This window comes from Platichthys flesus, chromosome 21 (genome assembly GCF_949316205.1).
Source record: "Platichthys flesus chromosome 21, fPlaFle2.1, whole genome shotgun sequence".
NCBI classification, from domain to species: domain Eukaryota; kingdom Metazoa; phylum Chordata; class Actinopteri; order Pleuronectiformes; family Pleuronectidae; genus Platichthys; species Platichthys flesus.
Window position 1 is genome coordinate 11,571,970 of NC_084965.1, and position 26,552 is coordinate 11,598,521.

At 40.2% G+C, this 26,552-nt stretch overlaps 2 protein-coding genes across 2 annotated transcripts; one reads left to right on the forward strand and one right to left on the reverse strand.

Annotated features, from left to right (window-relative positions):
• Positions 1 to 4,314: 4,314 nt before the first annotated feature.
• fbxo15 (F-box protein 15) lies at positions 4,315 to 25,017 on the reverse strand. Its single transcript, XM_062379037.1, has 10 exons — positions 24,605 to 25,017; positions 11,365 to 11,443; positions 9,966 to 10,070; positions 9,274 to 9,492; positions 7,423 to 7,626; positions 7,199 to 7,328; positions 6,842 to 6,924; positions 5,984 to 6,129; positions 5,091 to 5,209; positions 4,315 to 4,711 (listed from the first exon to the last, which is right to left on the reverse strand). The coding sequence occupies exons 1-10, from the start codon at positions 24,696 to 24,698 to the stop codon at positions 4,442 to 4,444; spliced, it is 1,449 nt and encodes a 482-aa protein (XP_062235021.1). The 5' UTR covers positions 24,699 to 25,017; the 3' UTR covers positions 4,315 to 4,441.
• Positions 14,239 to 18,372, forward strand: LOC133933025 (uncharacterized). The gene is made up of 5 exons (XM_062379979.1): positions 14,239 to 14,357; positions 14,564 to 14,711; positions 16,053 to 16,301; positions 16,638 to 16,944; positions 18,298 to 18,372. Exons 1-5 carry the CDS (start codon positions 14,315 to 14,317, stop codon positions 18,370 to 18,372), a joined length of 822 nt encoding a protein of 273 aa, XP_062235963.1. The 5' UTR covers positions 14,239 to 14,314.
• Positions 25,018 to 26,552: the final 1,535 nt, after the last annotated feature.

Sequence of the window (26,552 nt, forward strand, 5' to 3'; positions counted from 1 at the left end):
AGTGAGAGGGAGAGAGAGAATAGTGGTGAGTAATTTATTTTTTGACACAAAGGACATTCACCACCCTGTTATCCAAAATTACAGATAATTTAGACCCCTGGGAGTCAGACACTGTTCGAGGATGGATGCCAAGTATGTGACATTGAGTGGCCTCAAAATAAATTCTGTAAGCAGTGATGTGGGGAGTCCATTAACTTCAGAAATGTGTACTTTCTCTTAACATGGCGAATAGCCTTCTTAAGAAACGGTGGTAATAGATGGGGGGATGGAGCCGCGGTAGCATTGTCCCGCTGGTGCACATTTTGGAACAATCGAAGATCAGTCAGAAAAATTAACACTTGGAAGAAAACGTCAGTGTGATAAGAATTATCAAAAATGGCTGAAACATTGTTTTTAAGACTTTTTAGTTTGGTCCATGTCCCATCCAATAACATGGCGGAGGCAAGGTTTATGACCTATACTGCAGCCAGCCACCAGGGGGAGATCAATATGTTTTGGTTTCACGTTTAGGGTGTACACATGTCATCCATCTTTATATACTCTCTAGGGTTAGGAATATTAAGCAGCCGTCAGAAAAATAGATAGAGTAAAGGTTTTACTATTTCCCACTGAACTGTAATGGAGTGGAAGTATGAATTACCAGTACATGACTCAGTTATGCTATGAATGTAATTAGAATGAAGGACAGTTGTATTTAGGGTATTTAGACACTTTCTAGCAGTCATCAACACCTCTCCTCGCAGGAGAAGGGCATCATTCTGTACTTGAACTCCACACAAATGCAGTAATGTCACATTTGCTGTATTGGCTGGTTGCAGACTGATGCAACCCTGGACCGGGCAGCGGGGGGGAAGGCACTTTTCCCTCTTATGCTGCTCTTTGAGCTCTTGAAGCCAGAGGACAGACCGCAGCTCTGATATAAATGGATTTCTCCGCACCCGTTTGCTCTGATGCACCATTTTAAAAAGGGGGGAGAATAAACCAGGGATCTCACCGGGCATCATGAAGCTTTTATAACCCTGTCACCCCTCGGGGTTCTGCCCCTCTATGCTCTGGAGTGATCAAAAGAGAGGAAGAAGTGAGGGGGGGGGGGGACTATTGGTCAATGGCTGCAGAGTTCACTCCCTGTGTTATAATCATATGACCATCTGGTATTTTGTGGCACAGATAAAAATGCTTTTCGCTCGATTATGTCGCCTCCAATGGTGGATTTTTGGGCATTGGTGTTATGAGCTGTTGAGGTTGATGTTTTTCTGATAATTACAAGCGTAATTAACTCTTTTGGCCTCACACTGGTGCAGAATGTGAGAGGATAGGAAAGGGATTTAGTGTTTATCAGTGCTGAGCAAAGATGATATTATCTCCGGCTTTTGGGAAATGGAAATTGACTTGATATTATTTTAAGACAACAGTTTTATTTAAGACGGTTGTTGTAAATTGATTGCCAACTCTCCGACACAAATACATACGCAGAAGAATTTAAGCCTCCTCCTTGTGTACCTCATTAGTCTGCGATTTCCTCCAATGAGAGGAGGAAATAGAAACAGTGTCATTGGTTCCTGAGGCTGAATAGTTTGCGGACCCAGCTGGTCACTCACGAGGGAGAGAATTAAAGGCTAAAAATGGAAGCAATTTTCTTCCAAGATTAGCCTGTGAGGAAACTAAGAAAAATGGGTTTAATGAAGCTTCATGTCACTAGAATTTACCCATTCTCTCTCCATCAATTAAGTTTTGAATAACGTGTAATTACTGTGCAAAGTGAAACAAAATACAAAACCAGGAAGAGGAGGAGAGAGACAACAGTTTCAATGAATAATCCGCAGAGTTGTCATTCATGATGTGCTGACGTAGATGTTCTCGGCAATTGCCTTTGCACAGTTCGTAAGAATGGATGAAATTCAAGAGGTACTCTGCTGTTTACTGATCCCCTCATTGTTTACTAAAGAGAGCCATCTGCTGGAGAACTGCGTCTATTGAACTGCATTCAAATAACAGGGAATTTGCATGCTTGTATAACTTGATTTTAGAAATTCATACAAAAAACACCGCAGGAGGATTCAAATTCATATTTCTGCACCACCACCGTCAGCTAACTCGGCGCTCTCTGATCAAGCACCCATGCTCCTTACCCCCCCCCCCAAAAAAAACAAAACAAACATACCCCTTGTTTAGCCGTTACCGTGACTCCGATGTCTGGATAACTGCACTTTATGTTCCGTCCGAGTCCATTACGAGCCTGCAATCCCCTCTGCTCCTGGTTTTTCTAATAAAATGGGAATGAGGGATCTGCACTTTGGAGCGTTGGATGTGACAGCGAACAGGAGTATGAAGGTCATTGGAATGGAAATGTGTGGCAATACACTTGTTACCCGACTGCTACATATGGTACACAATGTTCAGTCCAGGTAATGGTCAGTGTCGTGTAACATGTCTGTGAGGTAAGTGCTGTAGGCAGAAATCCATTGTTTCACATCTTTTATCCTTATTTGTCTTGTGTATTTAGACAAAGCTCAGGTCTATGTCTGGGAGTTTGAGACTTATAGATCTTTTAATAGCTTTAACAAGAAACCTTTCATAATTGGAATGCTTGAGGTCGCCATCTTGTCTCTGGCATTGAGATAACATATAACTTGAGACTTTCTCTAGCCTTAAAAAAACAAAAAAAACACCGCCCAGGGCCAACTGTCCCCTTCAATTCAATCAAGCTGCACCAAAAATGTCCCACCCTCACATAGAGCCTGATTTTCATGAATTACATTTTTATTCTTATGATCCATGAATTCTAAAAACGTTTCATAACGCCCAATCTCGCAATGTTAAAGAAAAGAAAAGAAGATGCTTCCCTGATTTGGATCCTTCTCAAAAAATGAGGGGTTCCTTCCTGACCCAGACCGCATCCTTCCAATGAATGTCATGGAAATGTGTTTGGTTGTTGTTATGTAATCTTGTTTACAAAAAAAAAAAGTGACAAAATGACCTCCTTGGCAGAGGTCATAAAAACAACCTTGACCCAGACTTGTTTCCTGCTCCGTCCCGTTCGGTTTAATACAGATAATGTTTCTTTTGGACTTGGTTTGACTGCTCGCGTACATCGTTCCTAGAATCTTCTCTGACGACTGATATGTTGTAATAACCTTGTACGTAGACAACTGAGGTTCAACGAGTTCATTCTTAAATAGAAATTCAGATATCTGTGCAGATTTTCCATCATCGGTCCTTAGACTTGTTGAAAAACACGACTGCTTTTGGAGTCCTTGGGATTCAGACAGTGTCTCTCCCCATCGCAGTTTTTTTTTTTGTCTCAATTCAATTCTTCACACATACCGTTGCCCCACTTTTTTCCCTCTGGCTCACTTCCCCAAATGATTTCGGATCCAGTGCCAATGCAGTTGGGGATGTGTTTGGAAAAATAAGCATCTTTTCAAGGTGAGGTGACCCTCACTGAGAGAAGGAGGGGAAGCCTCTGAAATCCTATTATCTAGAGGCTCTGCCTTATTTTATTGCCATCAGCAGTGCTGGCCCATCAGCAGCCTGGCAACTGTTTCCAGCAATCGCTCCCACACTAATTCTATCGCTGCGGCCAGACTCGCCCAGGGTGTGGACATTAAACTCAATTTTCATCTAAAAGTGATTGTATCATGTGTCACAAAGCAATTAAGTTAATGTTGATGCTACGGCGTAAATGCCACGACAGGAGGAAGCAAAACTTAATTAGTGTGAATCATTTTAAAAACAAACTAATCGTTTGCTCTTTTTATATATTTAAAGCATGTGATCATTTTTGCTTCAGTCGTGATAAAACACCTCTTTACACTACATGTTCAAATTAATCTGGAGTCGCTAAATGTCACAGTGAGGTCGTAATACAGTACAAGGTTTGGCTACACGCCCTGCATCACTTACACAGCTCGGGTTTCTTTTTAAATATTGAGTGGATCATTGACTACATATTCAGTTTGCATTCTACTGGAGGTAGAGAGGGCTGACGTAGTTATCGCCCCGATAAACATGACCGACTATCAACAACAACAAAATGGCTCTGTAGTTTTAACGCTGAACTTTTTTTATTGAATGCGTCATAAACCAGAGGCATGTGAGAGATGAACTAAACATTTGTACGAAAATATGAAGTCACGTTTAATTTGAATGCTGTTCAAATTACTGTATGACTCATTTTAAAGGCAAACTTAAGAATGCTGCTGTAAATCCCTGAATAGATTGCAGCATTGACGGTATAAGCTCAACTTTATTTTAATTTATCCGCCACTAAAAGCATCTTGTGTTCCTATAAATAAATTGATGTTAACGCTAAAGATAAATCATATGTAGATTTAATGTTTTTCTATAAAGATTTTTTGACAGGAGAGAGAGAGATACACAAAACGAAGACAAGGGAAATCCAACCGTGGATCCAGATGTAATGACCGAAAACCCCTCGTGTTCAGTAATCTCTACTGAAATGCTTGTTGACTTTAGAAACACTCACACAAACAATTAAACTGACGATGACAAACTGCTTCTGCTCCTTGGCCCAGGCGAGTGTCATCTCCACCTGACCGTCTTTTTCCACATGGTGGATCGGGAAGCGCTCGCCGTCGTAGTCGAAGGAGCCACTCTGCGTCTTCTCCAGCTCCACGGAAACAGGAGAGGTGACACACCAGAAGGGGTTCCTGAATTCATCCAGGAGAGTCAGACTCATGATGCAGCAGTTCTGCCAGGAAGAGGAAAATAAAAAAAAAAATGCTTTAAGACCTATTTTCTACAGTTTGTGAACTGGTGTGGTTTCGCTGAGGTTTCATTACCACGTGCAGTAAATAATATCAACTTCTTGAAAATTTCAATCCAGGTCAGGAACAAATGTATCCGAGTCAAAGCTGCCAATAATTAATAATAAATGTAATAAAATGAGATATTTCAACTTCATTCTTCTTATATAAGAGAACCAATGGAGTGATCCTGGTCCTACTGTGGGTTGTAAATCTAAAGTATCTTTTTTTGGTTAGCAGCAAACCTAGGTGACACATTCCTTTTCTCCGGTAACAACACAGTGTGTGTGTGGGGGTGTGTATGTGTGTGTGTGGCTGTAGTACCTCTGCTGAGCCCTGCAGGGCCTCACACCTCCAGGGCAAGGTGAGTCTGCCTGACAGAGGGATGTGTGAGCCTGCCCCGCTGATGGCGGTGAGCTGGATCAGTCCGTCCCTGATCTGACCTGGAAAAAGAAAAACGACACACAATCTGTAAGTCTATATATCAGTGTACAGTTTATATAATCTTTTATGAGACCATTGGTTATCAAATAGTTGAAAAGAAAAAAGTTGTAACTAGCATGCCACAGGATCCAGATATATATTTGGATCTGCACCAGATTATGCACAGCAATTAATATCAGTCCCATAAATATCCCTGATTTATTTTATCATCGAGGTCCGTGAGTTATTCCCTGAGAAATCAACGAATTACAAAGTAAAGAAAAAGTGAAAAAATAATCATACGGATCGGCCGCCAATCTAAAAGCTTCAAAGTAAAAAACTACAGAAAGCAAAAAGGAAAACAAACCACTGATTTTAACTTACAAAATCAAAAATGTATGGAGGAGAGAGGAGAGCACAGGGGCTTCATCCACAAAAGGAAGCAGGAATATTTGAACTATACACAGGAAGTAAGGTGAGAGGTAGACACAGGAAAGAAGTTTCAGAGTAAAAAAGGAAATAATGAACTCCAAGTGCAAACAAAAACATAAATCGCTGCGTCTTCGCTTCGTTGTGAACTGGATTTAAAACTAGAAAAGATAAAAATTAATTTAATTTTATATTAATTGCTCATTAATATAAAATTCATGTAAGTGTCTTCACATCACTCAGACACCCGGTTCAGAGATACTGCATTTTTTTAAATATCCACAGTACACCAGTTACCTTTTATTGTCTCGGCATCATCTCACAATGTGACTCAGTACATGCATATATTTGTATAAATGGATTACTTCTAGGGCAGGAGAGCTGGTAGAAGCTTTCAGACATGAGCTCGCAGACGGTGTCGTGGAGAACAATGTGTAGTTGGTATCCATGGAGACCATACTCTGGGTCTATGTCATCAGAAGCGGGTCGGACCACTGGCGCCATGCGGGGGCTGCAGGAGGAAAACAAATCACAAAATGTCCATTACACTTAAACTGTGGTGTGAAGAGAACATACAGAACAAAATGTGCTTTAATCAGGATGTTTATTACAGAGTGCATATTTCCTTTAAGGGACCGTGATCATAATGTGTAGCTGCGTTGTGTTCCCAAAAGGAACCAGAAGAGGGAGCCATGTCCACACATTGAAGTGCGAGACTCACATGGGCGTGGGGGTTTAGAGGAACAATGCAGGCTCTGCTCTCAGATCAGTGTGAAATCTCCAATAACTTGATTTAATCTTTGTTTTCATTTGCAGGGGGGAAATAAAATGTGACCCCTGTGTGGTTTGGCTCAGTGGCCCATGGAAGGTTAAAATGCTGTTAACTTGTGGCCTGACCAATTTAACAACTGCTTCAGTGTGTCCAGAAAAGACTGTAAGTACCCCTGCTGTGACTCGTACTGACATGTGACGAGAATAAGCATCTTCAAATTAATATATGGCGCAGCTACATTATCCTTCAGTGCCGTTGAAATTCAGCCGGCACTGATGCTAATGCTTCAGCCCTCACCCTGCAGTGCTCTACAGATGGCTCACACCAGGAGCATCAAATGAATCCTGTCGGTTATCAAGCTCTATAAATTTGAGCCCTAACCAAGTGATGGTGATACACCGCACCCGGCGTCAGCATGTGGATGAGAGGGGCCTGTTCCTGTGCGGCCTACCAAAACGAAGACCCCTGGACGCTTCTCTCCACGAGCCGGTGGAAGTGCAGGGTGAACATGATGAAGGCGACGGTGCGCTGGTCCTGTGGAGAGAGCCATTTTTGAGATTGAACTAGAGCTGTCGATCATTGAAATCAAATCTTTGAGTCAAAGTTACACCTGGTCAAAATTTGAAGGAGTTCCCTTCAGGTATCTCCGAGCTATTTAGTTCACAAGACCAGAAAACGTGTTCAAAATTGCCTCCGGCCACCGTCTGCGTGAAGGCTTAAATATTGATCAATATTTATTTTCCAGCTACTTTAGGATAAGCCAACGTATAATCATTCAATTATAGACGAATGCCTCTAAACTATTTACCTTCCAGGTACCGATGAGGATTCCAGGCTGCAGCAGCTTCAGTTCAACCAGTCTGTCCCGACCGATGACCTGCGCGCTTTGAGTTAAAGCCTGCATGTCGACCTTGGACATGAGGGACCTCCCGCCAGGACTGACAGAGCAAGCACAGAAAACGATGAGAGACAAGTAGAAACAGACGGATGGAGAGAAACAGAGAGAGGAGAGATGGACACCTCCTCTCTTACTTCTTTAGGTGGGAGCAGCCGTGGGTCATCTTACTGACACCGTGGAGCTGAAGGGTGGAGATGTGCTGGTAGCTGGGCAGGCGGCCCCCTCCGCTCCAGCTCAGACACACAGACGTCCCACAGAACTCAGACCTGATGAGCTCAAGTGTGAACTCGTCCCCTGACTCATCAGACACCATCAGTTCCCAGGCCACGTGCAAGTTTCTGGAATGAGATATGACAAATTAGCACTGGTGCCACACAGCAAGAAAGTTCTCTGGTTGAGTCTTGGCTCTGTTTGTATTGTTTTCTTCACCAGCTTCCTCCCTCCAGTGCAACATCATATGAGATTGGCTCCAGCTCCCCCTGCAGCACTGGAAGGACAAGCGGTGTAGATGGATGGATGTTTGGCTATAGTGTGACATTGACTGGGGGGTTAGTTGCTGGTTAGAACACAAAGAAAGCTACAATTAATTGGCTCTTTACTTTGCAAACTGAAAATAGCTCACTAAATATCCCTGAATAGCTGCTGGAAGACGCCAGCGAGTTCTTCATCGATACATTCATTTGAAGTTAATACAATGCAAATAATTGGACAGCGTTGGGTAAAGCTGCTCCTTGCTCTTTAAATCTTGCAAACTATGACTTTAATGGCTGTTACATTCCTCTTGACAGATGCAGGGAGTGGTACGTGCGCAGTTAAACTGTTCTCGCTAATGAAATGATATGCGACGAATGAATTGAAACTGTGGCTGCTGTGATAAAGCTCTTGATCCAATTCTGTCTAAACTGTGATTCAGGGCCGCCCCCACTGTGATGCAGCCAGTGTCTTGCAGAGACACCATCCAATATCAATTAGGTGGAGGAACAAAGCTTAGAACTGGAGCAGCCCAGGAGGCCCCCCGGATGACCCGGGGGATTTCACTCGGCATTGTCTGTATGTGTGATGTCTTGTGAAATGATTATTACCAAGGTAAATTGCACGCTCCTCAGTGTTTCTAACAGACAAACCCCCACAGGGAATTGTCTGAGTTAGTGGGAGGTGGGAGGTGGGAGGAAGGAGGAAGGAGGAAGTGGTGCTGGTGTGCATGTGTGTGTTGTGGAAAGAGCGGTTGGGGTCTAAGTAATTTCTTTCAACAATTCCGACAGCCTCTGTACGGAACACAATTATTTCCCTTTCCCCTCTGTACCACGGTGACTGCCACAGAACTGAGAAATTGAGTGCAGCACAGCCTCTAATCAGAGGCTATAAAGACACGGCATTGGTTTCTGCGGCGGAGGCGGTGAGGGAGCGTTCCCCTGCGCGCCTGCATCCCCCCCGAGCAAGCATCGCATTTAGACAGAGACCTCCGCTCTCACCTTTAATAAGAAAGTGTTATTAAGGGCAATATGAAAAACAAACCACGCTCTGTTGTGATTGCCGGCGGATCCCTCTATCCTCTCGCCTCTACCCTCGAACTGCCTTGACAGGGAGGGATCTCCAAAGTTTTGCTGTTTGCAAACCACAAACAGTGCGGGGAAGGTTCCCATGATACCTCACAAAGCGGCTTCCAATTGTACAACAGGAAGACGACGCAAACAGAGAGCAAGTACATGATACACACGCGATGATCAAGATGCTTCCATTTAACTGAAGCAGCAAGCTGTGTATAAGACTCCTCCACGAGGACTCCCACCGACATAATGAGACCGTTATCTCACCTCGGTAGCTATACAATGTTCACACTCATGGTGTAAGCGACAAGCAGCACTTGTCAGATTACTCAAGTGTCTGGCGAGTGGAATCAAGTATCTGGTACATTAAGCAAATCATACACCTCAGGTGCTTCATCTAAAGTGGTGCTCAGAAGTGGGATTTCCATCGTCCCTTACCTGAGAAGCTGCTCTGTTCGAGAGGGCAGCCCGGTGTAGCGGTCGATGTATCGGAGGTTTTTCTTCAACTTGTTTGTGTCGCGTTGGACGACCGCCTCGAAGAACAGCCGCTTCCAGTAGCCGGAGGCCCGATCCTGCAGTCTCATCTGCAGCGGCTCAACAATGCAGGTGGATTTCCACTGTTTAAACTCGAATATGTACATCATGCTCCACAGGGCACTGCATTAGGGGCAATGGAAGGCAGAGAGTTGAGAGAGAGTAACACAAGGTGGTTTAAGCAATGTCTTCTGACAACAAGTAGAAACATTCAGACTCAGACCGAGAACAGACCTAAAGAGATGTTCATTACTTTCATTTCATTTAGCTGATGCTTTTACCCAAAGCCAATTACAATAAGTGCAAGTTTGTAGATCAACAGATTTGTGGATGAGAGAAAACATATTTGATCATCTATGAATCGTTCAACGAAAACAATCAAATGATCTATAATCAAATGTGATTATTTGCTTTGTCTTTAATGATAGCAAATTGACTTCTGATATTTAGACAGAATTTGGGTTCTGATATTGACATTTTCTCACTATTTTGTGAGCAACAATCAACCAATAAATTAAGAAAGATTATCAAGGCTTGAATCTTTATTGAATAAATAATTGTGCTGACCACAAGAAGAAGATTTGGAGGATACTCACTTATCGTTGGCAAGCCGGCAGAAGAGCTTATTGACGTGGCTGATTCTGAAAAGAGCAGCGGCGTCCAGGTACGACAGAATCTTAATGAGTATCTCAAGTGGTAGTCTGCGAGAGAAAAAAAGACGGTAATTATCATCAGAGATCAGAACAAAGACGTGGCAGCAGTGTTTTCGAGACACCTGTGGCTCAGCGGACATTTGTTCAGACGCACCATGTGTGTGAGAGCAATGTGCTTTTGAGAGGCTACTTATTAATCAAATCATGCACTCCTGCCAACAAAAAGGAAATGACCCATGTAGATGTTCTCATTTAAAACAATATATATATATGATAGTTATAAACCAAGTGATGAATTAAATCATGATGAGAACTAAAATGTCCACAAGCAATCAGAGCGAGAAGCACTCATGTGTGGGAACACTACAAGTCGGGCTGAGCAATAACACAATAACAATCGTTATCACAATATTACTTTCATTAATAGCAGTAGAACAAAAGTAAAACAAATATGTATATCTTGATGATTTTAAGGTTGTTCCTCAGATTTCTAAAATGTTTTTTGCTGTTTGTCAAGTGATTGTATCCCTCTGCTCATGAAGAACAGTTTAAAAACACAACCTTCACTCAGGAGTCCTAAAACTTGAAACAAATCATAATAGCAGATTTTGCCATATTGTCCAGCCCTTAACTAAAGTCAGCATGCTTTATCTTAGATGAAGAACATAATAACTGTATATTTGGGATATTAGAAACGTTTATCAGAGGGTAGGGGGTTTTGTCTGTTAGTATAGGATCAGGCAAAAACTACTAGATGGATAAATATGTAACTGAGTGGAAGGATGAGAAAAGAACCATAAACCGTTTGGTGTGGCTCCAGACCAGGGCCCACGTTTTTTCCACTTTCATTGTGAAATAAGGGTTTTTTCCCCCCAACATTTTGTCAGAGAATACTTCATGAATCTTGATGAAAAAACAGCCGTATTCAGGGGACTGACATTTATAATATTAATGATAACTTGAATTTATATGGCGCCTTGCAAGAGACCTAAGGACGCTTTACATGTGTCAGCAGGGACAAAAATAAAACGGCACAGAAATAAACGTGCGCGTATAATATATTGCCGATCAAATTAAAAAACTAGTGAATTTAAATGTGGCTTTGTAATGGGGCTGTTGGTGCTCGTCATTATTAAATTGTCAAATCTATCTGGTGCCGTGTGCCGAAGCACTTGAAGTAGTGGATGTTTATTTTTCCATCAAGAAATAGAACAACTTAAATACACTTCACTGTATCATAGCAGACAAAGAGATGGAAACGAGCAGCTTTGTTGGGTTTTGAGAATCAGATCAATTCGAACATGCAGAGGATTTAATAAATAATACAAATGGATCAAATTACTTCTGTAATTGGCTGTCAGCTCCTCTCTTAGTCCTCGCTGTCGTCACACTGTTTCCATCTTTACGTCCATTCAACGGCCCTGAAACGTTAGTCTGACGTTAGTTTTTAGACGTTAGTACCACAGAGTTGAAGTTTAATGTTGTGTCTCTTTGTCCAACAGATGTTTCTGTCAAAATAAACTTAACACAAAGCCAAGGAGGCACCAGTCTAGTTGGGTTGTACTCAGGCAATTAACGAGGTCCAATGTCCACGCCGAATTCACTGTTGGGTAGATGTATTTTGCCGCTCAAAAACAAAGATACACATGTGCTCTTCTCCTTGTGCTCTGGTGAAAAAAACCTTTCCCTTCCTGTTATGCATTTTGCTAATGCATGGAGTTTAGCATTAGTAGCTGCCATCTCTGTTTCGAAGGCCAATCTTTCTCAGTTGTTCCACTTTGTTGCCTCTATTAAATGTCATTTCTTTAGCGCTGCAGTGTGTTCCATAAGAGCTGCCTTCTCAGCTTCAGCCTTGAGAGGTCCTGAACACAGGCATATCAGTCTCACTCTGAACTTATTGAGCAAAGCGTTTTCATAGAACTTTGAAATATCCAGAAATGAACTGATTTGACTGTACACATGTTGGACTTTACTTGGAAAAATCTCCAAATCTATACTGCAAATATGTTTGATATTCAGTATGTAGGTAGTCAGAGAGGTCCTTAACACAGGCATATCAGTATCTCTCTGAACTTATTGAGCAAAGTTTTTTTTACAGTACTTTGAAGTATCCGGCAATGACCTACTTGAAGCTAAAAATGTGTGTTTTTTTACTTAGTAAAATCTCATAATTGATAATGTCAAAATTCTATTAATAAAAATGTCACAGCTAAGACAATGTATACTTTTTGTGAATTTAATCAAAGAAAATATTTTTCAATTATGCATTTTGTATAGGCTCCACATCAACAGTTTATTTTGAAAACCGGACGTAGGCCCACATGTGTTCTTCCTCTAACTTCGATTACTCCGTTGCCGTCCCCTTTCTGGGCGGTTTGGTATGGAGGACCATACATGACATAAGTAAAAATAAATAAATAAATAAATGTATAAATAAATACAGAAATAAATAAATAAATAAATAAATAAAAAAGGAAATAAATAAATTAATACAGAAAAAAATAAATAAATATGTTAATACCAAAAGAAATGTCAAAAGAAATGTCTTAAATATATTTTAACATTTATTTTTTCCCTGATACATTTCCTTTGCATTTGCAGTGTCCTTATGCTAATGAGAAAGGCGGGCCTAACCGCAGTCTCATGCAGGATTGGTCACAGGAGTGTAATGATCCAGTTCTACTACTTCTGCCTTTCGATGCTGACTGGTATCCAGCAGCTGTTTGATATCAGCCCACTTAACCAGTTACATTTTAGGTATGTATTCTATCCAACAGTGGTTTATAAATGTCGTCTTTTTTACGAGGCATCGCAAATGGTTTAAGGTCATTAGCGAACGATGTAGAGAACCATGCACCAAAGGACTATATTCAGTTTCGTCTGGATGGATTGGTGAACGATTTAGCTCAGCTCAACGCTGAAATGGAACTGGACGTCGACCCAGCAGTGTTGGCCAGTCTTCAAGAAGTTGCCCGCCAACTATGCATCCTCTCAGAGACAGAAGACGAAGACGCAACCTTTGGACGCCCGTCATTATTTTTGCCCCCCGATATTATCGAAGCTCACCTCCATTTGGGTTACACTGCTGGGGACATAGCACAGCTGTTCAGTGTGAGCGAGAGAACCATTCGTCGGAGGATGGCACATTATGGGATAAGGTAATTGTACTGCGTTTAGTATTAACTTAATTGTTACATCGTATATTATACCCCTACAATATCCGCACCAGCGCACCGGGCTTTCTGTCTCTTTGTCCGCCGGGCGGTGGTTGTCGCCGGTGCGGAAGGCGGCCCGCGGACCGGAACGGGTACGGCGTTCGGCGGCGGAAACTCTGGACTCGCTTCGGGCCCTCCTAGCAGCTCACCTCAGCTACGCCTCCGTTCGCGTCAAAGTGAAGAAATTCAATAAAGCGCTGGTAAGCGGGAGTAACTATTGGCACTTAAAACAGGTCAATCTGTTTTAGACAGGGTAAAAAGGTGCTGTTTAAAATTATCCTTTTGGTTTCTTTACCAAAATTGGTTACAGTCATTTCATTAAGACCCCAAGGAACCATATCAACTTGTGGTAAAATGGGCATAATATGTCTCCGTTAAATAAAGTTTAGTTAAACCAAAGATTGTTTCATAAATCTGATTGCATTTGTGCTTATTAAAACATAAGAGTGATAAATGGCTGAAATAATTAAAAATAGTACTTTTTAAATAATGATTTAATTATTTTCCTGGCACAAAAGGGTGAACAACAAAAACAAAATAAACAAGTATCGTTATCGTCTATTGTATAGATAGTTGTTTTAAACAACGGTATCGGCCAAGAATTTCCATATCGGTGCATCCCTATTTAACATTTCTTCTCTGAAGAATATATAAATACATATATAGTTGTTGTTGACTGAAGTAGTGTCCCAATGGCTATAATTCTGAGAGACTGAATTGATTTCTTCCTTGCGATCAGCAACTTTATGTTTCAGCATTAGTTCATACACATGGACCATGGTTGCCATTAATTAGCCTCTTCAGTTCGTCAGATAATCTGTCAAACTATTTCTGGAGTGAAACATAAAAAAGGCAGATGTGACACCTATTAAGCAAACTTGAATTAGTTTGACACTTATAAACTCATACAATGGGAAATATCCTTAGACAGCAGGTTGTCGTTTGTCGTCACTTTTGACTTTTTTCTTGTTCTTTTGGATGATCAGAGTCCATGAATTATTAACTCCATTGGAGGACAACGATCTGGATGCAACTGTGACCCAAATTCTGCAGCATCATCCCAACTCTGGATACAAAATGATGGTTGGTCACCTGAAAGCACAAGGCATAAACATACAAAGTAAGTGTTAGTAGTCATTACCCATTTATGTGTCCTGGGATTTTTCACCAATAAATTTGGATTTGGCCTACTTGCTGATTTATTAAAAATGTCGAATAGAAGCTGCTTTTCAGACTGCTAGTCCAGATTTTGTGATGTTACTTACAGATTCAGGAATGGTTAACGTTTTTAGAGTACACCTTATCTGTGCTTTGTCCTGTATATAGGACAACGTGTCCAGGAATCCATGAGGCGCGTGGATCCTAATGGAGTTGTGGTGCGCACACTTCAGCTGAACCCACAAAGGCGCAGGAAGTACTTTGTACCAGCACCGAACAGTTTATGGCATATCGACGGAAATCACAAACTGATAAGGTATCTTAAAAACATGAATCATCTGTAGCATTGCTAAATTTTACTTGATAAACATCCTCTTCACTATAGATTTTATTACTGTAAGATACTTACTCCCCAGTATACTGTTTATCCAGAGCAGTTACAAAAGATTGATCCATCTTCAGTTTTAAATGAACAATCCGCATCATTGCAATTCAAACTTCGATTTATTCATGGTGGATGAAATACATAATTTGTTCCATCAAAATTCTTGTTTGCAAATCAATTTTTTACCTGGCTTATATTACTTGCATAGAAAATAAAAGTAAGGCTGTTCGTTTGGCTTTTTAGTGATCTATATCTACAAGTGATTAGACAGACATAAACAGTGATACAATTGATGTTTGTGTCATAGTATTTATTGGATTTTATTACAATTGAGCCTGACTTTTCTGTACTGAAAAAGGGTTGTATGGATGTGTGATAGAAATCTGGAAATACAAGAGGCTGGAAACAACAAAGTTATCAACATGTATTTAATAAGGGGCTTTCTGCAGAAAGGATCAACACAGGGAAACCACAAGGGTGTCAGAGTGAGGATGCAGAACAGTCAAAGACACAGATCTTATATAGGAGGATTGAGGGCTGTCCCTCTGAACCAATCCAGACTGGTTCCATGGTGGGGGAAGGAGAGGAATCTAAACATTAGCAGCTGATTCACATGTGTTCCTTAGGTGATAAGAAGACATCCACTCTTTCCTTTGATGGGTAATTAAGTCACAAATGGTCTCACCGTATTCACATCATAAACAGTTCCGATCATAAAACCGCTCAAGTCTTAAACATTTGGTGTATGTAAATACAAATCATAAGTCTCTTATCAAGTCTTCAAACGCTTACTATCTAATACAAAATAATTTGTCAACCATGTTTAGTTAATATTTCTACTACAGATGTCAAAAAAGAAAATCTCAGTGACCAAATACTTTGTGACTGAATTGTGTAGAACTGTAGTAAGATAATATCACATGATTAAAATCTCTACAACACACAGCTGGTATCAAAAATACTCACTAGGGCCTTGTATAAATCCACTGGCTGTTTAGATATGTGTGTGTGTGTGTTTTTTTTGGTGTATTGCAATGTAAATCACATTGTGAACTTGAATTTAATATATAGAAGTCGTTACCTGATACTTTGTCAGGATTTCTATTCATGTTTTCAGTCCTATGGAGGGAACATGTTTATATGTTTAAAGAATTTTGATACATTAGCTCTGTTCAAATATTAAATATGCCTATTGGCCAAAACTTCACAAAGAAATGCTTGATACAGGTAGTTTTAGTGATCTTTGTCTGTGCTCATACATGTGTATTTCAGATGGCGTTTCGTTGTGCATGGTGGTATTGACGGCTTTAGTCGTTTAATTGTGTACTTGAGTTCAGCCACCAACAATCGGGCAGCAACAGTCTTAAGTAGCTTCTTGGAGGCTGTTGATGTCTACGGCTTGCCATCACGTGTCAGGTCAGATAAAGGCGGGGAAAATGTTGACGTTGCACGCTACATCGTGGCTAACAGAGGACTGAACAGGAATTCCCACATTGCTGGCAGGAGTGTCCATAATCAAAGGTACATCTGTCATTAAAACATTTATCAAAATAACACTTGTTTCACTGTTTTGGGTATGGTTGAAGTTTTGACCCATTTCCCACCCATCTGTAGTTATCCATACATTCTCTTCAGTATCATTTGATCGTAATCAAGTTCACGAATATATATAATTTATATCATTATCATTTTGTCTAACTTCCATTTGGACAGATTAAAAACAGGACTTTAAATTGAGTTCATTGTTATTATTTACCGTGCTTACCATCAATGCCAATCTTGCCATATTCCAAAACTAGGTAAAAGATAAAAAGTTGTTTTTTGTTCATTGTAGAAACACTACTTTTTCTTCATCAGAATAGAGAGGCTCTGGAGAGACGTTTATGTGGGAGTGCTTGATCTCTTCTACGCCATCTTTACTAACCTTGAGAGAGAAGGTCTTCTCAATCCTGTCAACGAGATCCATCTCTATGCTCTGCACTGGTGCTTTCTGCCCCACATACAGAAGCACCTTCAGTTTTTCCAGCGTGGCTGGAACTGTCACCGACTACGCACTGAGGGAAACCAATCCCCGTTGCAACTGTGGACTCGCCATGAACATGAGGCCCAGCCAGAACATATACAGGCAATTTTTTTTTTCTGTAACTGTCCTACATGGAACAATGTCCACATTCTCACTACTTTATCGGAAATTACAAAAACTGTTGTAACAACCTTTAGCTGTAGAAAATAATACAGTAAAAGGTCTATTCCAAAGTAAATGTAAACCTGCATCAGTACTCTAAATTAATTTGTTGGCTCTTTGAGAATTCTAAACAATCTCTCTTCTTGATGCCGATGTTATTCATCTAAGATTTGTCCAGAATCCCAAGAGATGATAAAACAAGTTTTGTTTCAATCTAGTTCCTGTAAATCTAATTGACTGAAGGTGGTTTATAATTCTGTAAGGATTTTTGCCATTTTAACTGAGATTTTGGCTAAACTAACCCTTTAACAAGAGCTCCACCAATTGCAGGTTGACATGGAGTTTGGAATCGACTGGACTGGACCATGTGGTCACCGTCAACCTGGTGTTGTGATCCCTGAAGTTCAGCTGCAGCGCCCACTGACTGAGCAGGAAGCTGAAAGTCTACCAGACCCCAGTGGCCCTCTGTCTGATGTTGTTGATGTCTATGTCCAAACTGTGAGCTTATTATCAGAAATGATCCAGTAAATTCCTCCCTCACAAGTTCCATGATGAAGAATTTGTGAGTTACATAAAAACACAGTGCTTGGCTTTAGTGCAGTTCTAATTTCCATTGCTAAATCACAATGTTTTGATAGATATTAGATTTGTTTCATATGGATGAGGTAATTTTAACATAAGTAGAAATAAGGAGCTTCTACATTTTTTTTTCTGAATAATATATTTAATAAATAACAGCAACAACTGGCTTTGAAACAATTTCACTAAGGGAACAGTGATTAACTGACAGAGGCATAATTAACTACATCAGTGAACATCATAATGAACTAAAACTAGACTCTAGACAGTAAATTTTTGAAACTGAATAACACTGGTGCAATAAAGCAGGCATGTTTGTGAGATAGTACAGCATATTTAATTTGGTATGGTCTAGACTCTAGACCATACCAAACCCAGTGTCTGTGCTACAAATCGCAGCAACAATGTCTCTTTCAAAATGAAAATACTCCTTGTAATGATGTGGAAGTTTCAGCAGGTGGAAGCAGGTGGAGGACTTGGGGAAGTTGCTCTCCACCACCTCAACATCCAGGTGTCTTGGAAGCACACTCCATCCAACCCAGAACTCCAGGAGTTTCCCAAGGAAGTTGGGAGATGCTACCAAAAATAGAACACTGCATTTAGACTAAGGCTTTTGGACAGTAACATCTTCAGAGTGTGCTGTAGCTATCAGTAAATAATTTGACAAATTGTTGATTGAGGATTTTTTTAAGTAATGTAAATATTAATTTACCGTTCTCAATAAATGTTCGAAGGAATCCTGTGATCCTACAGGTGTCCTCCAAAGAGACATCACTGTCCTCCTCCTCATCCTGTGTTGGCCACTTTATCTTGTCCAAGACCATCTGAAAGATACAATATTTTTCAATCAGTTAACACTTGTTTTTTCATGCTGTCCAGAGTGTATATATAGCACAATAAAGTACAGTACTGGAAATATAAGAAGTTATTAATTCTAATAATTACAATTATTATAAAATTATGTGGTGGTAAGCAGTTTTGTAAGGGCCATACTGGTGGATTTGCATGTGTAAGATGGCCATGATGTGAACTTTTCATTCCTGTTGAGTTTTCAAAATCATTTTTTGGATTGATTTCCTTCCTTTCATGCAGCCGTTGTTTCTATGAAAATTACTCGCAGGGACTTCAGAACAACATTTTGTGCAGAGCTTGCTTATCCAATGATAAAGTACATTTGTAAGAGGGAACAAACACCTACTGATTATTCATCTGCAAAATATTTCAAATCTCTCCAGGTTATTTTTGGTGTAATAAACTGAAACCAGTGGTTGCCAGAGGGTAGAAAATAAAACATGTTTAAGATAGGAACTCCTGAATTAGTAGTCTTCTTGACAGAAAGATACTGTACGATTAGTAGCAGCCTGAGTTCACTTACCCGTGGTGTGTACTCTAATTCTGATGCTCTTGGAAAGACGAGAGGAATTGTGTCTTTCCTGTCATTCAGCAAAGGCCACACCAGTGTCTCTTTTAACCCCTTTCGTAATTGCTTCACTTGTTTTGAGGTTCTTCGTAGGACCTGCAAAACATTTGTATCACACTCAAAGTCATGAAGCCTTACTAATCTTCAACCTATTGCCATATAAGCTATCATTCATTTCTCATCAACAAACATCTGGGAGGTATCTGACAAAAAAAGGGCAAAATTACAGTCTTTCATCAAAGCTCTTGATTAGTTAGTGTGATTTATATGAAGTCTTAAGTACAGAATACTCACAGCATGAAGTAACATCTTGTCAAGAAGCCATCTCCTGTTCTCACTTGTGACCGGAGGCAAATCCCAGGACAGTGCCAACTCATTGATACTGATCTTTTGTTCTGAAGATAACTCTTCTCTGCCATCCAGCTATTGACAATTTGAATCAATTCGATTAGATTTCTGGATTTCTCAAGATTAATAGTCCGTAGATAAATCATCAAGTTGTCAAATCAAACCACATCAAACATTTAAATTAGATTAAAATGTCATGTGATTAGCATGGTAGTAGTTTATAACATCGTAAATCTGTTGGTTTAGCCATCCCTATTAACTGTAAGATGTGATTGTGGAAGAATCCTAACATTGACCTACTGAATTATTTTTCTTTTATTTAATTAATTTATGTTTAGGCATTTCTTAATCATTTCTTCCTGACTTAAAATATTATTTATATTGTCTTAGCCCTAGTGATTTTAAATCTTATTGACAAAATATGTATCGTACCACTTTGATTTTCTCTCGGATGTCAAGGTCAGCACAGTCCTTAATATCGATTGTTGCTTCTTCTGGGGATCCACCAAAGAGCACATGCAGGATCGCTGGGCTCAGTCCACTCAGGCATGGCCCATCATGAAGAAATGAATGCCCAATCATTCTTCCAGCAACAACAAATAAATCACTCTCCAAAAGGACAAGGGAAGTGGAGGGTAGCAGATGATCCTTTTCACCCTCAAAAAGCAGAGTTCCCCCTGGCACTTAAATGAAAATAGAAAAGTCAAATCACGTAGATTTTCAACTGTCAAACAGCAATAGTAAAGGGATTGTCAATCAGCCACTGGATAACCTGGTTGACTTTATCCTGCAGAAACTTACAGGTTAAAATAAGCTACATTCACATTCTTGGGGTGATCTGGTTTCAGCCTGGAACCCGTACAAACAACCTTACTGACATACGGGATAGTACCTTAACAAAGCAACAAAAGAAGAAGCTTCTAACACATCTACAGTGGTCGAATCTGGAGTGTGTCATAAAACACAAGTAAAATATATGAGATAGTGAAAATTAAAATTTGTACTTACCGAAATTAATCTCAAAACCATTCTGAAGTTTGTGCATGATGGTTGAGAAGAAATGGCGAGTCACACCATCGCCAATTGCTGGATCTCCTGAAAAAGCAAAACACAGCACAGATTTCAGTTAACAGAAAATAGGATTTGGTCATTTGTAAGTAAGTTAGTTAGTTAGTAAGTAAGTGTGTTACCAATAAGAGTGCATGTCAAGGGGCAGGCCCACTCAACATGAGCCATCTTATAAAATGAAAGGATTGCCCTTTCCCTGTCCTCTGCACTGTCCCCAAGATCCATAATGAGACTCAGTGCTTTCCTAGAAGCATGCTGGCTCAAAATGGCTTCTTTATATGCCCTTGCTGCTTCTTTGGCATTGGTGGCAATTTTCCAATCTAAAAATAGATTTACACATTTTATAATTAACATTGGATCAATTGATATGTGAGTGCAACTATTCATTGAAATATTTTATGTAATTTTCAAAATATGTAACCAACCAGAGATGCTTCTCTCCCCAAAGGGATCCAGATCAATTAGCTCTGGGGCAGGCACATCTCCCTGAGGTGGCATGGTACAGGTTGAGCTGCTGGCCCTCGCCGGCTCACTCTCCTCTCGTCTCCTCAATGTACGCACAAAAATATCTTGACTTCGGGAGGAGCTGGCCCTTTCTGTGCCTACCTCTCCCTCACCACTGCTCTGTGGTGGTCTTGGGTAAAAATAGATAATTTTTGTTGTTAGGGTTAGTATGTTTTATATCGTGTAACATGATTAATGTTACACAATGTGCTTGACAAACTATGTTTTAGTTCTGTAGGGCAGTACCTCATGCATTCATCACTGTGATCTTTTATTTCTGAAAAAGAAAACTCCTCTCCACAAGAAATGCATTTAGCAGGTGGTCCAACCATGCTTTCTGGTTGACATGCCTGTAAAAAACAGATAATTGTAAGACTCAATACAAGAAATACTTTATACTCTGCATTTTAGGGAAGAACAGCAGTATTAAAGGGAGGAACTTACAGCCTCGAGATCCAGGCTCCTTTGGAGTGGTCGAATGAAAAGAACTGCATGACCAATTTGTGTATCTTTTAAATATTTAACATTGTAGCCCTCATTGGGACAAGGAATGAGGTTCAGATTGCGACTCCTTGTTGTTCCTGCAATCCTGAGCAACTCAAATCCACCCCCTTGTCGGAGTTTTGGATAGGCTGTTAAAATAAACTCCCTAAAATCATTGGGATTTGTTTGACTACCTGAAATGGAAACATAATGCAAATTACTGGTGTGACATAAAAGATCCTTCATGTTTTTAAGGTTATTGCATTTTATTTATTGGATACAAAATTGACATGCAGCGTAAAAATATACTGACAGCTGAAGAAGCATGTGTCAATCCTCATCATGATGTTTAACATACCTTGAAACGTCAAACGTTTTTCCCCTAACCCTGCAGAAGCAAGTTTTTCTTTTGTGAATCGGCTGGGGACAATGTTACCACTCTTATCCTCGAGACAGCAAAAGGTACGGGTGAAAGAGGAGAGTGTGGGCACACCAAGGGGTCGCCGCCTTGTGGAGCTTCTCTCGCCATGGGAGTATGGAGCAAAGAGTCTTGACACCTCGGCTAGGATCAAGAGAAGTGACAAGTCTTACAAATGTAAGCTAACTAACAGTGTGGGATGGATTTAGCTCACATTGTGTTCGCTGCAGAAACTTACCGTCCACTGGTTGCCTTGGTGTCACATTCCTGGACGGTGTGGATGCAGTAAGCATGCTACTGGTACCCGGCGCTGCACAAAATACCAAAGCGACGATCATCACATGGGTGGCTAATTCAGTGTCATACAATACGTTGGCAAAAGTTGGATACAACTGTTTGTTAAACTGTTTACAGATATAAACAAAAGAAACTCACAGTTCTCAAGCTGGTTAGCCACATCCCGCAGCAGGTCTGCCAGTGGTCTCTGGTCTGAAGCCATCAGGGGTATTCCACTAAACTTTCTCGAGGTCCAGTTTGAGAAAATTTCTTTAAGCAAAGGTCCGGAAGATCATAATTTCTAACTATTTAGTGTGATATATATTTAAGTAGCCTAGCAGTTGTATCAGCAACTGCATGTACTCAATACCTGACTGTCAAATCAAATGAATTCAGTACGATTAAAAATAAATTGACAATATTTATTGTCACATAACATAGAACTGAACATATATGTATGATTGCACACATGTATAATGTTCTCTAATTAACTAAATAAAAGTAGGACCGTATTTCAAACCCTCCATCAGTAAATGGCTTTTTGTGTCGACCCAAGATCCAAGCAACTCTGAAGGAACACTCATGAGCACGTTGTCTCAGGATCCTGGGGGACTGGTCATATTTGGCTCTGAGACCACTTATTTTCTGTGATCTCACTTCAGATTTAACTGGATATGTTTGTTCTTAACCTTTATGTTTTGTCTCATAATGGCGTTTCATATTGGCACTTTTAATAAGTGCCACAGTTTCTGATCATATAAGACACACAGGTTTAGTGCTCCCAGTGGGAAGTATGAACAGAAATGAGTCGGTCCATTCCGGATTGCCCAACTTTACTTTTTTTGGAGAGCGCTATTTGTTCATTACGTTTCTCTCCCTTTCTCCATTTCAGTACTCCGTTTCTCTCCCTGTGTTTTCTCTACCTGTCTCCCTATCTTTCTTTTTGATTCTACCGCCCTCTCGTGTGCAACTTACCTCTTAATCGCTCTGTCTCCGTCTGCACTGTATAGTCTAAATTTTTACCGCCTGAGATGCACAGACTTGATTGGCTGAGCAGTATCGCGCGGGATGCCTTAACTCGCATGCAATTGGTCAATGCGTTTCCTTATCCGCTAAAACACTAACGTAATCACTACAAAAGCTGCGCCTGTTAAAAAAACAGATACTCCGCTAAACCACTACCGTAATGATTACAAAGCTGCGCCGGTTAAAAATAGAATCGCTCCGTCAGGTTTTAAATCACAACCTTCTGTTTTGGCTGTAGGCCCGGATCCGTATGGGACGGCTTCTGGGTCCGAACCCGGTCATCATTTGCATAAGGACACTGCAAATGATGACATGTTACGCTAGCACTACAAGGAGGTTCACTAGGTATAGATTACTTCTGTCTGGATCACTCAGTTGACCAATCCGGCTCGGGATTGAGGCTGGGACCTCCTGCCTCATTTACATAAGGACACTGAAATCGAAAAATAAATAAATGTGGAAATAAATAAAAGTTGGAATAAATGTGGAAATAAATAAATAAATGTGGAAATAAGTTTAAGACATTGATTCATTTAATTCTGCATTTATTTCCACATTTATTTATTTATTTCCACATTTATTTATTTATTTCCACATTTATTCCAACTTTTATTTTTCGATTTCAGTGTCCTTATGCTAATGAGAAAGGCGGGCCTAACCGCGGTCTCGAGCAGGATTGGTCAACTGAGCTACACACACACAGCCCCTGCGCTCCGCCACACACTCGCTCAGAGACACGGGCAGTGACAGAGACTTGAGCTCTTCACCGTGAAAACAGCCGCTCAGTGAATTGGTAGAACAGTGGAAACACAGAGCTTCTCTGGTCACATCTGCTCAGAGATCAGCGGCGTCACGATCAGAGCAGAGGCTGCAGGTGGTTTGTAACGAGCTGGAGTTTCTGTTTCCTCCTCCTCTCGGCTCGCTCCTTGTGCTCAGTACAACACGAGACGTGACGCTCACAGTCAGGACTACTGACACCTAAATCATCCCAATAAAAAATAACCTTAACTAACCCTCTGAACTTGAACTAGTTCATTTTAAGTGTGAACTGGCTCAACGCTGCAAACAGCTACTGGACACCAGCATTGAAAGGCAGAAGTAGTAGGGCTGGATCATTACACTCCTGTGACCAATCCTGCATGAGACTGCGGTTAGGCCCGCCTTTCTCATTAGCATAAGGACACTGCAAATGCAAAGGAAATGTATCAGGGAAAAAATAAATGTTAAAATATATTTAAGACATTTCTTTTGACATTTCTTTTGGTATTAACATATTTATTTATTTATTTCTGTATTTATTTATTTATTTCCATTTTTATTTATTCATTTATTTATTTATTTCTGTATTTATTTATACATTTATTTATTTATTTATTTTTACTTATGTCATGTATGGTCCTCCATAGTTTGGATGCGTTTACCATAAGTGTCAGTATATGAGTGCATTAGAATTTCTGTGTCGGCTGGCTTGACCGCAGTCTTTACAGTCACTGTGTCCATGTGTCCAATACACGTACCTTGTCGCTGCGCGCTCCACGTGCTGTGTTTCCATTTGGTGAGGTGAGCTCCTGCTCTGGCTTGGCTGTAATTTGCGAGGCTGTCCTTGTCCATTGTTTGTTGTTTCGGTGAAAGCTGGCCTTTTATAACGTGTAATAAAAGGTGTAATAGTGCACATCCACATGAAATCTACAGGATCCAACAGATGTTCCTTTTTCCAGTTTTCTTCTTCCAAAGTTCTTCGTCCCGATGATATTTTTCTGCTCCTTTTTTGTTTCAAAGGATTTTTCATTTAACATTGTTCAAAGGATGTTTTTGTTTTTTTTTACTTTAAAGCAAATCAAGTTTTTTTTTACATTATGTTGTGTTTATTAATCCAATCTGTCTATCTCAACAAAAAGCCACTGAGGCTCTGGTTGGGTTGTACTTCACTTCCTTGTGCCCCCCCCCCCTTCATTAACCCACCTTCTACCTTTGTTGTGAATCCAATATCTGAACTTAAATATATCAAACTAATGAAATGGCTCCTACATTTAACTGACGCTATGATCGCGACGACGTAAACCCCGTGCGTTAGATAAACACAAACGCTGCTTCGATTACCCTGATGTATTAAACTGCCCGCGTCCTGTCGCCATGGTGATACCATATCATGTTTCTGACACGAGCAGAGACTTGTGTTCCGGTAAGAGGTGGCACTTTCAAAATAAGAACGAAAGAACGTGTTTCACAGGCTTTTAACACATATGCTGTCTGTCATCCAATCTATTTGTTTTATAGTATTTTGTTGTATTTCGTAAAGCTTCTTCTTCTTCTTCTGCTTCTTCTTCTTATTATTATTAGATTTGACTCAAATTCAGACGTACATGTTTTTAAAAACACAAACCAACACAATTTATCCACTGTGGGGACACCATAAGCTATAACTATAAAGATGCCTAAAAGTGTGATACTTGGTCCAGGTGTGGTTGACGAAATGTAAAAGGGGATTTTCTTTGTCTTGTTTGGTTTATTGGTGGATGGCAACCCCCATCAAGGTGCATTTAGGCCCGGTTCAACAAGCACATCTTCCTTTGCCTTTCTAATAAGGCATTATATATGCATTATGATCTATTTCATGTCGTCTGTTGCAGGCTTTTTGATTTTGGCATGACGAACTGGGAAAGATTGTGAGCCAGCCGTTCTAAAGTGGAGGTCTACCGCACAATAACATGGAATACCATGAACCCAAACTAAATAAATGTCTCTATATAGCGTTTCTCTTGTGTTGTCACAGGAGGGGGTTTAAAAACAAAAGTGTCAAAATCAAAGCAGCAGACGATGAAACATGCTGACTTTTAGTTTCTGGTGTGCGTCGCCTCTCTGAAGCAAGACGAGTTTATTTCCTCTGAACCGTTCAACAACACGGCAATTCATAACTCGAAAAGGCATTTAGAAAATATGTATAGGGCTAAGAAACACAAGGCAGGATATAAAAAGAACACACATATATAAAGTTAGAAAGAAATCAAAGGACTTGTCTTTCATTTGAAGACACATGGCATTATTCAGTTTCTTATGAATGTGTAGGCCCCAAGCACAAGCTGAGAAATGTATCATCATATCATCACCATATAAAATTATTTTCACAGCTCTCACTTGTTTATCGGACAGTTTATATATATATATATATATGTAGTTTTTTTTAACTAATAAATACAGGGGTTTCTGACTGGTGGAGAAATAAATGCCAAATAAATAAAAAACGTAATAGGTGTTAGCTGAGCAATAAATTCTGATGAAGAAATAGAAACGTAACAAAAAACAATTTACATATTGTCTTTATATGTCTGCAACAATTGGCGAGTAAAAAACAAATGATACATAGTTTGTAGGTGAAGAAAACCAATAACAAACAGGCCCAAATCTAGACCTCATTCAAATCTTACTGCTAAAATTGGACCGCTTACCTTCACAAAACCTGTTTTT

What these genes read in the sequence shown, in the direction of transcription:
- fbxo15 (XM_062379037.1), bottom strand. Translation starts at nt 24,698, where the DNA reads ATGGACAAGGACAGCCTCGCAAATTACAGCCAAGCCAGAGCAGGAGCT. An exon ending in TCCTCATCGGTACCTGGAAG is followed by an intron (nt 6,925 to 7,198) that starts GTAAATAGTTTA and finishes CTCTCTCCACAG; the next exon opens with GACCAGCGCACCGTCGCCTT. An exon ending in GTCCAGGGGTCTTCGTTTTG is followed by an intron (nt 6,130 to 6,841) that starts GTAGGCCGCACA and finishes TTCCTCCTGCAG; the next exon opens with CCCCCGCATGGCGCCAGTGG.
- LOC133933025 (XM_062379979.1), top strand. Translation starts at nt 14,315, where the DNA reads ATGATGGTTGGTCACCTGAAAGCACAAGGCATAAACATACAAA. An exon ending in ACAAGGCATAAACATACAAA is followed by an intron (nt 14,358 to 14,563) that starts GTAAGTGTTAGT and finishes TCCTGTATATAG; the next exon opens with GACAACGTGTCCAGGAATCC. An exon ending in GGAAATCACAAACTGATAAG is followed by an intron (nt 14,712 to 16,052) that starts GTATCTTAAAAA and finishes TGTGTATTTCAG; the next exon opens with ATGGCGTTTCGTTGTGCATG.